The 16,380-nt window shown below is 37.3% G+C and overlaps 1 protein-coding gene across 1 annotated transcript in view; it reads right to left on the reverse strand.

The window, feature by feature from the left end:
• prdm5 (PR domain containing 5) overlaps positions 1-16,380 on the reverse strand; it is a 92,859-nt gene that overhangs the window by 9,704 nt on the left and 66,775 nt on the right. The window contains exons 14-15 of the mRNA XM_051096294.1: positions 9,888-9,973; positions 1,677-1,781 (exon numbers count right to left, since the gene is read on the reverse strand). Of these exons, the coding sequence (XP_050952251.1) occupies positions 1,677-1,781; positions 9,888-9,973 (191 nt within the window). The remainder of the gene's footprint in view (positions 1-1,676; positions 1,782-9,887; positions 9,974-16,380) is intronic.

Raw genomic sequence — 16,380 nt, forward strand, 5'->3', positions numbered from 1 at the left:
AATTTTGTTCAACTTTGAGTAAAACGCTGTGCAGGAGGGAGGGGCTGGACTAATACCGACCACCCTGCTTGTACTATGACTGAACAACATTGGAGAAGTTAATATTGCTTATCTCTGAGTATTTATGTCTTTACCAGATGGAATTACCAGACTACCATATTAATGTTATAAAAAATAATGCTTGTGGAAACATTTCATTGACTATGCGTTTGCCATTACTTAAGTGGATATTCTGTATCATAACAACTACAGCATCTCAATGGAAAAAAAACCTGTTCTCTAAAGTGCTCTCAGATGTGCGTTTTCGTTTTCGGCTGGCTAAAAATGCTTTGGTGGACAGGTAGCCTTATGACTGGTTTTGTGGTCCAGGGTCACATACAGTATTAAAAAAAAGCCTACATATAATTACATCTGTAATAATTTTTGTAATTACATTAATAGTTACAGTATTGACCCATCCTTTACACCTTAACCCGCCCTTAAACCTACCCATACCACCAAACCTGTCCCTAACCTTACCCGTACACCGTACTTATTTTCTGATGTAAGTACATAGTAGTTAAGATCACCTAATATAAAGTGGGAGCATGAATTCTTTTGGCCTTCTGATATGGTGAGAGCACTATTATGCAGTAATGAAAAATGCTTAGTAAGACTAGGAGTCAAATCTTTGAAATGAACTGGTTAAACCAGTTCACCAGAAGCATTTTGAATGCTTCGCTCATTAGACAGAGCGAGCCGGTTCTTGCGTTAAACTCACTGACTCAGTGATCCAGTTGCAGTTTCTTAACAACTCACTACAGAGGAAGACTATCAGTGAAGAACAACTTCACTTTGGTCTGTCCTTCACACAGCGCTGTCTGACTGGAATTTGATTCATATGAACCACTTTTATGATGCTTTTTATGGTGCCTCTTTGAATCTTGAAAGCTCCAGTCGTCTTTCAATGTAATTGCAAGGAAAAAAGTGAGAGGTACATCATTCATACAGGAAGGACATGATGTAATGATGACTTATGTAATCTGTCCCTTTAAGAAAGTAAAAATACAATATATATTAATTCAATTAAGTCTTTAAACTCTAATGTAAGCCCTGATTTACCAGACTGTGTGTGTGTGTCCTAACAGACAGAGACTTTGACGCAAGATTCACCGATGGTCACAAACTACTTTTCAGGGACAGTGAGAAGATTCACAACTGCTGTGGTTTGGAGCGGGGCCGTCTGATTGTGTGTGTCTTATGGCGCTGAAGGGTCAGAGATGGGTCAGTTTGCGCAGGGCGGTTTTGTCCTTGTGTCCGCCTGGCGGGACGTCCTTCCACTGCGGCTTTGACACCACAGTAACACCCTCTCACACACACACACAATCTGGTTTATGTGCCGCGAGGGCGTTCTGGATCGTGGTCTGATGCGCGTCACGGTGCTGATTATGTGGACTCGGCGTGGGCCGCAGGGTTAAACTCAAGACCGGCTTTAGCTCTTTCAGCGGTCTTAGACTAAACCCCGCTGAACGTCACACACTACCCACAAGCCACCTCTCTCTGCTCTTCCACTGGGCTGTGGCTGCGGTGCGTCGAGAGCGGTTGTGTGATAGTCAGCCAGAATCAGACATAAAAAGAGCCTGTGCTTGTGTGCTAGAATGCAGCATTATGCAATGCGGTCTGCGTGTGTAACTCACGTCGCACTGGAAGGGCTTCTCTCCGGTGTGCGTGCGCATGTGTTCGTCCAGGCCGCGCTTCTGACTGAAGGCCTTGTTGCACTCGCTGCATTTATACGGCTTTTCCTGTAAAAGAGAGAGGTGGTGAGCACACGAAATTAGGGGAAGATGCTTATCTTAAAGGGAAAGTTCACTCAAAATGGAAATTCTGTCATCATTTATTCACCCTCATGTTGTTCCAAACCTGTATGAAAGTCTTTCAGCTGTTGAACACTGAGCCACTGACTTCCATAGTATGGGGATAAAATACTATAGAAGTCAATGGCTACTGTCAACTGTTTGGTTACCAACATTCTTTAAAATATCTTCTTGTGTATGTGTGTTTTCAGCAGAAGAATGGATCTCTTATAGGTTTGCAACAACTTGAGGTAAACTCTCCTTTTAAGAACAATGTGAGTTTACTTTTCAATTGAAAAAAATTTAGGTAAGTTTAGCATGTGCAGGATGAGGATGCATCAGTGAATGTGTTATTAAGGAAAATAAATGGAAACATTTGCTAAATGTAAAATGAGACCATCTTACAGACAGCAACATAGTGTCGGCCCAGACCCGGCCCAGACCTGGCCCGTGTGAAATCCATGCGAGCCAGATGTGGGCCGGATCTGGGCCGAAACTGCTTGGTGTCTAATGGTACAAGAAGCTTCCCCACTTTTACAGAGTGTATACTTTTGATATGTTTAATATAGATTTTTACGTGTCATTAATGTAAAATACTAAATCTATCTATCTATCTATCTATCTATATATATATATATATAATATAAAATAAAATAAAATAAGCCATTTCTCCATTTAAAAATGGAAAAAAAATTAGAAGCCATCGGTATTAATGCTTCATTTGTAGCTATATGAACAATTTCTTGACCAGTGACAAAGCAAATAAAAATAAATAAATAAATAAATAAATACATACATACATAACTTTAAAAATGGAGAAAAAAAGCCATCAGTATTAATTCTTCATTTGTAGCTATATGAACAATTTCTTGACCAGTGACAAAGCAAATAAAAATAAATAAATAAATAAATAAAAAAATACATACATACATAATTTTAAAAATGGAGAAAAAAGCCATCAGTATTAATTCTTCATTTGTAGCTATATGAACAATTTCGTGACCAGTGACAAAGCAAATAAAAATAAATAAATAATTTTAAAAATGGAGGGGAAAAAAAACCCATCAGTATGAATTTCTGAACTGTAGCAATATGAACAATTTTGTGACTGGTGACAAACAAACAAACAAACAAACAAACAAACAAATAAATAAATAAATAAATAAATGGAGAAAACTTTATAAGCAATTTGTCTTAATTGTTCATTTGTAGCTACAATATATTGTACAACACATACACACACAAACAATTTTGTCGGCAGTAAAAATTGAAAAATAATTGAAACTGGCCAATGTCTCAAACTTATTCCTTTGAGTTGGACATTCGCTATAATGACGTCAAGCATACAAGTCGGAAATACAACATGGACAAAATGAAAGACTTTTTGAGAACAATAAAAGTAGGTTAAAGATTTATTTCACTCAGAACAATTTTCACTCAGAAATTGCTAATAAATGTCACAAATAACTACAAAGAAATGGCAAGTAACACTAACTGTTTAGGCAGAAATGGTGAAATAGTATTTTCTAGTAAAACTCCAATAATCTATATTTACAATTTTTAAATAAATAAAACAAATAAATATTGTACTGTGTGGTGTACTGTCTTATCACACTTGTAAATACGACTTCACTAGGTTATTCATGTGTTTTCAAAATCATAACTAAGATATTTGTGACTCCACCTGAAGATATATTCTACAGGAAGATAGATATATACATACATACATACATACATATATATATATATATATATATATATATATATATATATATATATGTATTCTACAGGAAGGCAGCCCTTCAAGAGCAGGACAGGACACCTTGATGTAGGACTTTCCTTATTAGGATCTGAAGGTGTTTAATACTAGTGTATTAGTAGTGTATTAGTACTAGTAAGTGCTGTTGAAGGGATTGACTACACTTGACTACAGTTATTGTGTTTTTGAAGAGACTAATGAAGAGCTGATACATTCAGAGGAAAACAGAAACATCCCTCAGGCATGAACATACATCTGTATGTTTACAGAAACGAGAGATCCCCATTATACACACACACACACACACACACTCCAAAGATGGCCTGGGATAAACAAATGAAGTGCCTTTCATGTGTTACACACCTGGAACTCATTTCACATGGACACACGCATACATTTACTTATATAAGAGACTGAAAACACAGAGCGCTGCTGTCACACCACAAACACAAACATATTTACTGAATAAAACACACCTGGACATAATAACACACTCAAACACACACTTTTCATGTGTGAAATAAGAAAGAGGAAATGAGATGCTAAACAAGCCATTTGATCTACATCATAAAATACATTCAATTTTAATGTTTTTTTTTTTTATGAATAAGTTCAAAAGAACAGTATTTGAAATATAATTTTTGTAACATTATAAATGTTCTTACTTTCACTTTTAATCATGCATGCTTGCTTAATAAAAGTACTGATTAAAAAAAACCCAAAAAAACGTATTGGCCGCATGGACACTTCTAACTGTAGCTAACTGTAGTAAAAAAACATGAAGTGTGTGACAGCAGATGTGTGTATTAGAGATAATGTGTGTGAGTGTGTGTTGGGTGGTGAACATGCAAACATTGATAGTCCTCTCACTCTTCCAACACCCAGCTGTCATGGGAATGGGTGGACACAGGAAGAGAGGATCCTGGGAAATGGAGCAGGGCAAGGTGTGGTCACACCACACAGGATATGCAAGGTGCCTCGGATCAAGTGTGAGTGTGTTTGTCAGAGACAGACGTAATCAATATGGGCCTGGGCCAGCGTGGACACGTGTGTTTGACAAAGAGACAAAAAGATTTAGTGTAAGATGAGAGTTCTGGCGTTTGTAGAGCATAATAGCTGTGAGGCTCCATCGCTGCATCAGATCAGCAGTAAAACCGTCAGCTGGGACCTTCAGCAACACGACCCCCACAAAAATATGCAAAGGTCAAGAGTCATGCACTACGACATACATTAGCACAGATGGACAATAGTGGATGGCCCATAATGCTTTGCAGCTTTGTCAGTTTACCAAGGTACCTTCTTCTGGTCTGTTTTTTGAAAGCATGTGTCACCCTGTCTTGAGCCAGAATACACAGAGTCCATGGAGAGAAAGGCAAGATGAGCATCTGACATTAAAAAGTATTTAAATTGTATTGTTTTAATGAAAATAACCAATCGTTTCACTAGATAAGACCCTTCTTCTTTGGCTGGGATCATTTACAACTGCATTTTGGATCGTTTGAAGCCGCATTTAAATTGCATTTTGGAAGTTCAAAATCGGGGCACCATATCAGTCCATTACATGGAGAAAAATGTTGTTACTTGTAACACGTTACATGTATTTACTATAACAATAAAAGTAAATTAGGCACAATTACAAGTAATTAACACTAAACCAAATCCTAACCTTAACCCTACATTAAGCACATTTTTAATTAATATTATTACTTTTTTTACTACAGAGACATTAATACATCTCTGCGGTAAACATGTTTACATGACAATTGAGATGAAATCCATAACTTTTGACTGGCATGGTCTGAAGATGATCTAAGTTTAATTTGGTGAAAATCGGATCAACAGTCTAGGAGTTTGAAAAAATAGGTTTTGAACATAAATTTAAATCCCAGACAGAGAGTTTGGCCGATTACGGCATAATTTTTATCAGTAGCCGGGTTTCCATCCAAAGTTGTGAATTCGACTTATGCGCGAAAATTGGAATATCGCAAAAACTTTTGCGAATAAGCACCGTTTCCATCCAGCAAGTCAAAGACAACAAAATCACTTCCTGATGAACTGACACTATATATTACTAAGAAAAGTAGGAGACACCACGGAATATAGTAATTTTCATATATAACAAATGACTTGCACCTCAGACTGAGCAGATGAAACACAATAAATGTGATAATTTTTTTCGGAGGTGGATGCCTGCTGTTTGTGAACGAAGTCGTGTAAGACAGTTCTGGGAGGCAATTATACAGAAATACTTTGACAACAGACTTTACTCAGGCATTTCAGATTCACCATAACGGTCCATAGCTAGTGTTCTTGGCATGATCCAAGGAACCTACCAAGACCAATCACATGACAATAGGCAAAATTAATCACTACCTATTAGCATTTTTTTATATTTTAAATTGATTTTTGACCACAGGATGGCACTGCCCCAACACTTTTTGAGTACCTTCAGGCCAAAGACATACAGAGTTTTGTAACGAATCGCCAATGCATCAAAATTCAAATTGGCAGACATGAGACAACTTGGTATCATTCGACTTTGTATTGTCGTGACCACTAGGTGGCACTGTGCCAAAACCGTGCAGGTACCCTCAGGTCATGATTTTTATAACATACACCAAGATTGATTTGAATACCTTGAAGTATTGCAGAGAAACAGTCTCATGTCCACTTTGTCGTGCTTTTCGTCAAATTCATTCACACTTTATTCGAGAACGGTTTCACTAATCAATTTGAATTTCACACATTTTTGCCAGGATAGTCTGAAGATGATCTGGTCCAATTTTTATGAAGGAAGTAGAAGATCGTCTCTGCCGATTCAATATTAGTGCCATACTGCTGTTGAAAAGCAGTGTAGGAAATAGTAGCGTCAATAGATTACCAATAGAGTACAGTCAGTTCCAGAAGTGAAAATCCCATTTGTTTTCTCCATAGAGGAACTGATTTTTTAATAATAGTCTAAATCTTTAAAAATATACCTACTACTAATATACCTAGTAGCCTACCTACTGTGAGCTCTGGGGCTGTTAATCAATGCTTTACGCTGTCATTAAAGGGGTCACTGAATGCCCCTTTTACACAAGTTGATATGATTGTTGAGGGTCTTAATGAAAAGTCTATAATATACTTTGGTTAAAAATTCTCAATGGTTTTGTAAAACAACACCCTTTTTACCTTGTCAAAATCAGTTCTGCAAAAATCATCCCATTCTAAGGGATTGTACCTTTAAATGCAAATGAACTCTGCTCACCCTGCCCCTCTCTTCTCTCTGTGGAGTTACAAGCTGCTCCGAAAGATTGTTTACTTCAGCCACATTTAGCGCGTTTAGCCACTAAACTTGCTAACTAGCACGTTATTAGAACAGGTGATTGCAGAGGTTCACAAAAAAACCCTTATATTCACTTCTGTTGTAGATGAAGCTGGATCACAAATGATTTGCGTGAACATAGACACATTTATGTAGATCGGGAGGTGCATTCCCTCCACAAACAAAAGTCATCCACTGCATCTTCAGCGGCTCAGATGTCGGGAGTAAATGACGACCACTATGTTCATTATTACATTCAACAACACAACACCTCAATCATTCAATCTGGGATATTCTTGTCTAACTTACATCACTGCTCTGGCATCGAAACAATGGAGGTCGGACTGTTACATCTGATCTGAGGTAAGATGCTCATGTCAATCAACTATTGTGGGAGCGGCCTCTGTCTGTGTGGCGCCATACCTCGATTTGAAAAAAGGGATATTTATTTTTTACAGATTCATTAAAAACCACTGCATGGATTTTTATCATTATAGGGTAGATTTGTACATACACTGCCAACACATATTAATGTTCAAACAACATGTAAAAGTGAACTTTGCATCCGATGATCCCTTTAAAGATGTCAATCTGCATTATTTCTGGTGGAAAAACTACATTACCCATGACATTAGAACATAGTCTCCCTATGTTCTCAAACTACTTAAATATTTGGATATTTATGCATATTTTGCAATAAACATAAAATATGGTGTTTCTATTAACGCAATCAACATCTTCAAATCAATAGTTTTAAATTTCTCCATTGTTTTTATTTTGATTATGTCATTCCCAGGTCTTCATGGGATTGTAGTTTTCTCCCACTTTTTTGTTTCAAATTAACATTTGTAATGTTGTGATTTGCCTCAAAGCCAGCTGGTTTGGTTCATGGCTTATAAACATTTAAAAATGTTTTTAAAATCCTTAGGAGAACCCATGAAACCTTTCCATTCCACTAAAGGTTCTTCATAGTGAAAAATAGGCTCTACGGATTATTAAAATGTTCTTTATTAATCTGAAGACCAATGGTTCTACTGATCGAAAAAACTCTTTTGACATTTATTTTTAAGAGTATAAAATGAACCTCATTTGTACAGAAAGCCATGTTTGGCCAGAAAAGACTGGTGAAGACTACACGTGGTGCATCGCCATACCAGCACATATAGCATCTGTTTAACCTGGAGTGCAAGTAACATTTGAATAGGCTGGATGATTTTGTGCTGAAATACAGAGCCAAAAATTGGACAACTCTTTAGTGAGGCCCAAACAGAAAGAAAAAGCTGTCACTTAAGAGGATTAGCACAGTTCTGTCACTGCTTGTTCTCATTACTGCATCGCCAATGCTCTGTTTTCACATGATGTCTTAATGGCTGTGTTTCTGTTGTGTGTCAGTCCACAGCTCATACGTTATGCTGCACAATTGCAGGATCATGCTCCAAATTTGGCAAAGAGTTCTAATGAAGTGCTGCATCTGCTCTGCTTTCTTAGGTTTTCATGGATTAGCGCTGATGTTGCCACTCTGTCTGCGTTATAAATATAAGGGACACTGCTATACTACATGACTGAGGAAAAGATGGGAGAAGTGATACAGTTATTTCAGGAAATGATGTCACAACAAACAGCCATGTCATCCATCATCAGAGAACAGCTTTCCAAAAACAAGTTTCATTTCTTGCTATTTAACAGATTCCATTGAGAGAGTCTCAAGCAAGCTTCCCCACCCCTAAGCGATTTTCCACTCAATCACTGTTGGGCTTATTTACATAATCATTTGAAAACTGATTGTCTGGTTAAAGGTAAATGTTAACAACCCCAATGACTCAAATCCTTGCTGGGTTAATGATATTACAACCTCTGTGGATAATAAATATTTATTTGAGAGGCAGTTGTTGGGACGGCACTCATGGCCTTGGCACTGATCTCTTTGGCTCTTCTTCATCTTCACATTGATTCGCTGCCAAAATTAAGTGTTATAATATATGAAGGGGTGAGAAATTTCAAAAACAATGATCTAGCGATCACCCCTCATCTATGTTTGTCTTCACAGTCAAGTCATGGACAGTCCTTTCCAGTGACCCTGAGGTAAGAAGTAGAAAACTAAATATTTAAACTCCCACATCTGTTAAACGAGTGGTGTAATGTGGTCTTAATCATGTTTCTGTAGCTGCTTTTATGTCACGCACATGGACACGTCCGGACACGCACACACACTTAACAGGGTGTTTTAGGCAGTAGCCCTTTTAAACAGATGTTGAACTAAGTGTATTGCTTGTGTTTTGTTCTGTGGTGAGGAGACGTTTCCTAATGACCTGCTGCTGCAGAGGTTAAAAACATCCACTGTGTAGACACTAGACACTAGAAAAACACCTACACATATCATAAGGGGTGAAGAAGGTGACAAAGATGTGATTTACAGTCAATTTTAGCAGAAGAATATACAGAAAACACGCTATAGATCCTACTGTATACAGATAGATTTATTTTTTTTTTGGAAAAAAAAAAAAAACGAAAACAAAATAATAATTATAGCTGCAATCAGCAATTACCAGGGTTCAAGTGTTTTAGGTATTTAAGCACATAAGGAAAAAGACATTACATATTATTTAGCAAGCATGTAACCACCTAAATTAATTTTAAAAAAATTTTGTCAAATCTGTTGATTTACCATAAACAAAGCATTACCAAAACATTTATGACTGTTATAGCGCCAGCTGTGGTCTAATCTCCCTAAAACTCTGCATGCTTGTTTAAAATCACCTGTCGCATGTGTTCAGCGGGTTTTGTGAGGTTTTGAGTTTTCATTTAGACTTTATAGGCTTTTGGGTATATTTGGACAGGTCCATTTATCATGGTGAAAGACCACTGTTTTATGAACTTTCACATACACAGAAACAGTGCGATGCAATGGAAGAAAAACGATGAAAGAGAGATGGGGGGTGGATGTAGAGTACATTTGTAAATAAATATGTGCATATATGTGTAGACTTACCCGAGTGTGTGTGCGTATGTGCATTTTAAGGCCGTCGTTCTTGCTGAACGCTTTATCACAGTATGGACACTGATATGGCCGCTCACCTGAAGACAGACAAACACAAACAAACATCAGCTCACTGATAGACATAGAAACACATCTGCTGAACATGAACAAACAAATGAATCATGATTCAATGCAAGTTTATTAATCCTTTAGACAAAAATCTTTAAAAAAAAAATTTTCTTTTGGTTAATGAGTCTAGTCCGGTCTATTTAAGCCCTATGTTTCTTTCAGTTCTATTCTCATCGTGTTATGCTTGGTTGTTCTGTTTCGCTTTCCAGTCCTGAGTTCATACAAATGTCTGTCGTGAAATTCTAGATGGCGCAGTCTGATAGGTTCTAACTCAATCTGATATAATCACATTATTCACATGGCACAGCTGATTGGTTTCTTTTCACAGCAGCAGCCAATGAGCTTGCTGCTCAACATTCACATACTTTGCTAGTGACTGCTCTAGCAGTTGCAGTGCGCTTCAGAAACCCTCCACCTTCCCCAGCTCCACCTGTATACTGCAGATCTGCTATGGGGTGATTTTATGTTATACAGTCATGGCCAAATATATCGGCACCCTTGCAATTCTGTCAGAAAATGCAACCCTTCTCTCAGAAAATTGCTGAAAACAGTTGCAAACGTTTTGGTACTCACATGCTTATTTACTTCTTTCTTTTTTTTTTTTTTTTTTTTTGCATTAGAAAAACACAAAAAAACTGAGAAAAAAAAGTCAAAAACAATTCCACATAGAACCCAAAAAATGCACTGGACAAAATTATTGGCACCCTTAACTTAATATTTGGTAGCACCCCCTTTGGAAAAAACAACTGAAATCAGTCGCTTCCTGTAACCACGAATGAGTTTCTTACACCTCTCTACTGGAATTTTGGACCACTCTTCTTTTGCAAAATGCTCCAGGTCATTCAGATTTGAAGGATGCCTTCTCACAACTGCTGTTTTGAGATCTCTTCACAGGTCTTCTATGGGATTCAGATCTGGACTCATTGCCGGCCATTTTCTTAGAACTCTCCAGCGCTTTGTTTGTAACCATTTCACACTGTTTATGACACTGGCCACTACGTTGCGCCCCAAAATTCTTTGGTAATTATCAGATTTTGATACCGTTCACACAGTCAAGGCATCCATCTTTGAACCTCCACCATGTTTGACTGTAGGGACTGTGTTTGTTTCTTTGAAGGCCTCATTTCTTTTTCTGTAAACAGTGCCATGATGTCTATTACCAAAAAGGTCCACTTTTGTCTCCTCTGTCCACAGTACATTTTCCCAGATAGATTGTGGTTTTGTCACATAAGTTTTGGCAAACTCTAGTCTTGGTTTTTTATGCCTTTGTGTCAGCAGTGGGGTCCTCCTGAGTCTCCTACCATAGTGTCCATTTTTATTCAGATGATGACAGATGTGCAAGCTGACACTGTTGTTTCCTGTGTCTGCAGATCAGCTTGAATGTGTTTGGAAGTTAATCAGGGTTCTTTATCCACTATTCGAACATTCGAGTGCTAAGGACTGTAAACCTCTTGACGATAATGCGCACAGTGGACACAGGAACATTAAGATCTCTGGGGATGGACTTGTAGCCTTGAGATTGTCCATGTTTTTCCATATTTTTTTTCTCTGAAATCCACAGACAACTCTTTACACTTCTTACTTTTCTCCATGCTCAGTGTGACACACAACATAAAGGTTGAGTCAACTTTTCTCCATTTTAACTGGTTGCAAGTTTGATTACTATATTGCCCACACCTGTTACTTGCCACAGGTGTGTCTAAATACAAATTACAGGAGCATCACCTGCTTGAAAACCAATTATTACTTACAATTTTGACAAGGTGCCAATAATTTTGTCCAGTCCATTTTTGAGTTCTGTGGGCATTTTGTTTTTATCAAGTTTGACTTTTCTTCCTTTTTGTGTGTGTGTGTGTTGTTGCAGTGCAAACAAAAACAATAAGCACGTGAATACCAAATAGCAGCATGAATAGCAGCATGTCTGTGGATGTGTTGGCAGTAGCAAGTCTCTATAATTGATCTGCTGCAGCAGAGTAGGAGATGTATTCTGCCAAGACCAAAAACATTAACACTGGCATGCATGCTAAACTCTCAAGAGAGTTGTCATGACAGATTTGTTGTTAATAAATCTGCATTTAGATCCATTTCTCCACATTTCTGTAACCAAGTTGTGTCCAGCATTTAGTAGATTGCGTTCTCCAGCAAAGTTCTGGTCATTTGTATATTATATATGATACAGTAGTCTTTATAGGGTTAATAATTAGCCAGAGAAGAAGAAAAATATTTTATGTCATTGTATATACAATGCTGGGCTACAGCAATAGGCTGTGAGAGCATCAAACAGAGCTCAGTTTTCCAGAAAGCTGCAACCATGACTTTGATGCCATAAAGACACTTAAATCAGTTATTTGGTTCCATTCTCAAGACTAGGAGCAAGACTTGTAAACAAAGACTGTGATGTGGCATGTTTATTTGTGGGCTGTTTTTTTTTTTTTTCGTAGCACAGTCAGTTACGTCATCATTCAAGTCAGTTGGTTTTGAAAGAACGCCACTAATCCCCATCCGAGCACCGGTGCCAGGAGTGTTTCATTGGAAAATAAATGCCCTAATTGGTGATCAAGGCACATTATGGCTTCATCATCACTCCTAAGGTTCTGCACCGCTGGAATCAAAGCTTGGAAAAACTGGAATCTTCTGCCTCTTTGGATCAAGAATGTTTTGATGCCAGGCATAATTTGGCTTTGGAACGGAGAGCCTGGCACAGAACTTCGGAATCTGCATAATATTAAAGGCTCCAATATGTTGTGGGATTCAGTGCAGAAAGTAACTGTGTCATGCACGAAACCAGCAAAATATGATGGATTTGATGACTTACTTTGAGGGTTTATAAGCTGCACCTTCAGGCTGGATATGTTTTGTAAAAATTTGTTCCACGTTTTTGATCACAAATGCCTTTTTTAGTCCAAGATCAAGTACAGCCTGACTTGATACATGGATACAGCTGTATATTAATATTTCAATCAGATATGTATTTATGCAAACAGAGCAGGCTTTAATCTTTATGAATGGGAATATATATATATACGATTTGGCTCATAGAGGGTCTAGATATATGCTTTCTGATCTTTGACTACATAAAGTCTGGAATAACATGTCCACAAGGAATCTAAAATATAAAACAGGATTTCCAAATCAATACTTTGTGTGTCTTTAGATTACCAGTCTTCCTCTCTAGAAATGTAAAACCAAACACAGGGTTTTTGTGTTTCTATCTCCACCATCTTTAACCTCAGAGACCTGAAGTGGGTGGAGCCGGTTTAGCCCCGCCCCTCCGCGGATCAAAGCGTCGCTGGGCTGAATGGGAGAGATGCTATCTGAGCGCGCTCAGTATCAGCACAAAGGTGGAGTGACAGGCTGTCAATCAGAGAGTGGACAAACACGTGGGTCTGCTTTAGATAAAGCTGATCCTGGCCACAGATAGCAGAACGGTTATGATTGCAGCTCTACGATCCAGCAGTGTGAGGTAACAAACACCGCTGCACCGGAAGACCAATTCAGAACTTCTGATTTTGTTTAGTCGGAAAAACACTACTAATTAACATAATATGAAAATTGCATTGCAAGTTCAATATATACATTACAATAATTTATTACAATAACAATGTCCTAGTCAGTGCTTTCATAGTTAACTAAAATTAAAACTTTTCATGAGTTGAAATAAAGCTGAAATAAAATCTAGAAATATTTGATTAAAACTAATATATAAATATATATATATATATATATATATATATATATATATTTAGAAAATAAATTAAAGCTAAATAGAAATATTAAAACAAAATAATAAAGGCAAAATAATAATAAAATGAACATGAAAACTGAAAATATCAATATAAAAGCTAATTCAAAATATTAAAAATACTATATAATAATAAATTAAATTAATAATAAATTAATAAATTAATACTAAAATACACAAAAATGCAATGGTCCTCAAATCTTTTTTTTTTCTTCAGAACATAAAATTCACATTGGATATCATTATAGTGATATCAGAACTGTTTATTATACAAAATAAAAGAAAAAAAAAAGAAAAAGTTTATAATATTTTGACCATAAACTATCAAAATTCTTAATATTACCATGAACTGCAAACACCCACCACTATGCCAAGTCACTAACATTACTGACATGCCCTTACTATGTTTCAGTAGAGAATGCAGTTGCATTGTCTTTAGTTTGGGATAAAATAAAATAAAATAAAATAAAATCTTATTTAAAATGTATTTACTGTAGTCTGGATTTTTTTTCCCCTGGTTTTGTTAAAATAAGGCAAGAATACCTTTTTTTATATATAAGAATACCTTATTCCAATAACAATGTTTTACTCTTAGCTCTGTAAATAGTTTAGCACATTCCATGTGTCATTCCACAGAACTACATTATTTTATTATTTTATTATCCCCATATAATCAGTAAAGAACATGCAAAAAGTGCAGATTTTGTGTCATTACTTATGAGTGTAATTACAACTTGGACACTACAATGTAAAGTGTGATCAGACAGTGTCATACTTTAAATAATCTTGTTGAATTTGCAATAAATGAAAATGGGACATCTCTCCATAGATTAAGGCCTGTTTCACATGGGTTTCTGCAGCATGTGTAAATGACGCTTTCTTTTCATTTCACTTCATTCATTTCAGTGCCCATATTAAAAGAATACACTATTCCCAGTACAATATCCAGTAATAGTTCAATTTTGCAACTATCTATCGTTTTACATGAGTATACTGTATGCAAATATAGTTGTATATAATACATATGCAGCTTTATATATATAGAGCTGTGTGATCATACAGGTTTTGTGATGATAGAAAACTGTCCTTAGAAGATACTTTTAAACTCATGTCCCCTATAGCGCTCATTTCATCCAAGCAGACAATACACACACTGTGCATTACATATTACGTATTGCAGTCTGACGGATTTATTTCTAAAATCAAGACTATGCAGCGTACAAATCAAGTTCTGCATGATGTCAGCAAAATAATTTCCCGCATTAAAAAAAACAGAGCCCCGTATAACTGGAAGAGCGAGAGATAAAAGTCAACTCACTGGCACAGCTTCTGTTGCTCTGGCATGTCGTGTTGGAATTATTTAGAGAGTTGCGGAAAAGACGTAAAAAATCAGGCTCACATAACCGTGAGATCCAGCCGTCGGCGGCAGGAAGCAGAGAGAAACCCAGGCACGTGAAACAAAGCTCTATTCTCATTACGGGCCTTTCTGGGCTAATGAAATAAGGGTTTTCTGGATGGAGAATGACTCCCTTCGGAATTGGTAATGCATCTGGCAATTGGGGCAGCCCCACAGAGAAACGTGAAATGGCAAAACATAACTTAATAAGACACTGCCTTCAGAGAGATGCCAATTGCTGTGTTCCTGCGTGTGTCCTGATTGTGCAACAATCCAGTTTCTAATTCGCTTTCTTGTTAATACAACCTCTTGAGGGAATAACTACTGGATTAAAAAAAAACCCACATAGATTAATTAGATAAACGAAGAGATTGGCGAGGAAAACTTTTTTGCTGCCCCTTGAATAATAAGGTTAATTAGCTCAGCTTCAGGGGGAATGCACATGTAAGATGTTCATTAAACATGAGAGCGCTCTCCAAACGAGTCTTACAAATGATCTGTTATGGTGCTGATTTGATGGTGACAAGCTTCCCTTGTATTTCCAAAATCTAGATTAGTGCAAAAACCCATGTAGTCCACCAAGCTCTTCATAATGGAAAAATGTCGCCTTCCACATCCTCCAACACATTACTATAAATCTTGAGTCTTGGGTGTGTATTTCTGCCATCAGGAAATGTCCTCACCTTGTAAAGCTATTTATCACTGCGTCTAATGTGTCTTGCATGGTTTGATGCCCGTTTGCAACTTTCATCAAGAACGTCAGTGTCGGTTTACAGTTCAGCGTGTTGACAAACAAGCCAATGCACTTCACAGATGTTACATCAGCAGGAGATCCGTCGTTTATGTAACAAGTAGGGTATTGGGTTAGAGCTTGTCTTAGTATCTGTAGAAGACATTAGAAGAAGGATCCAGCGAGATAGTGTTGAGTCCCGGGCCCTGGGTCGAGGGATTTGAGCATCTGTCAGGTCTGTAAAACAGGGATTAGCTCAGGACAAAAAGAGCCTGTGCTCTCATGAGCAGATGGTATTGAGGAGGACTGTTCCTGGCTGAAGTTCTGTCTCTTCTTCCACAGTCTGATGCAATATTGTCTTAGAATAGGAGTCTCCGTTATCTGGCGACTCCTTTCCTTTTGGATGTTGGTCTACACTGATGCAAGAGCAGTATCTAGCTCCACTAAATAGTGCACAGGGTGATTGCACTGAGATAAACAATGACATCACTAAATCATTAGTGAACTG

Source organism: Labeo rohita, chromosome 23 (genome assembly GCF_022985175.1).
Source record: "Labeo rohita strain BAU-BD-2019 chromosome 23, IGBB_LRoh.1.0, whole genome shotgun sequence".
Taxonomy (NCBI): domain Eukaryota; kingdom Metazoa; phylum Chordata; class Actinopteri; order Cypriniformes; family Cyprinidae; genus Labeo; species Labeo rohita.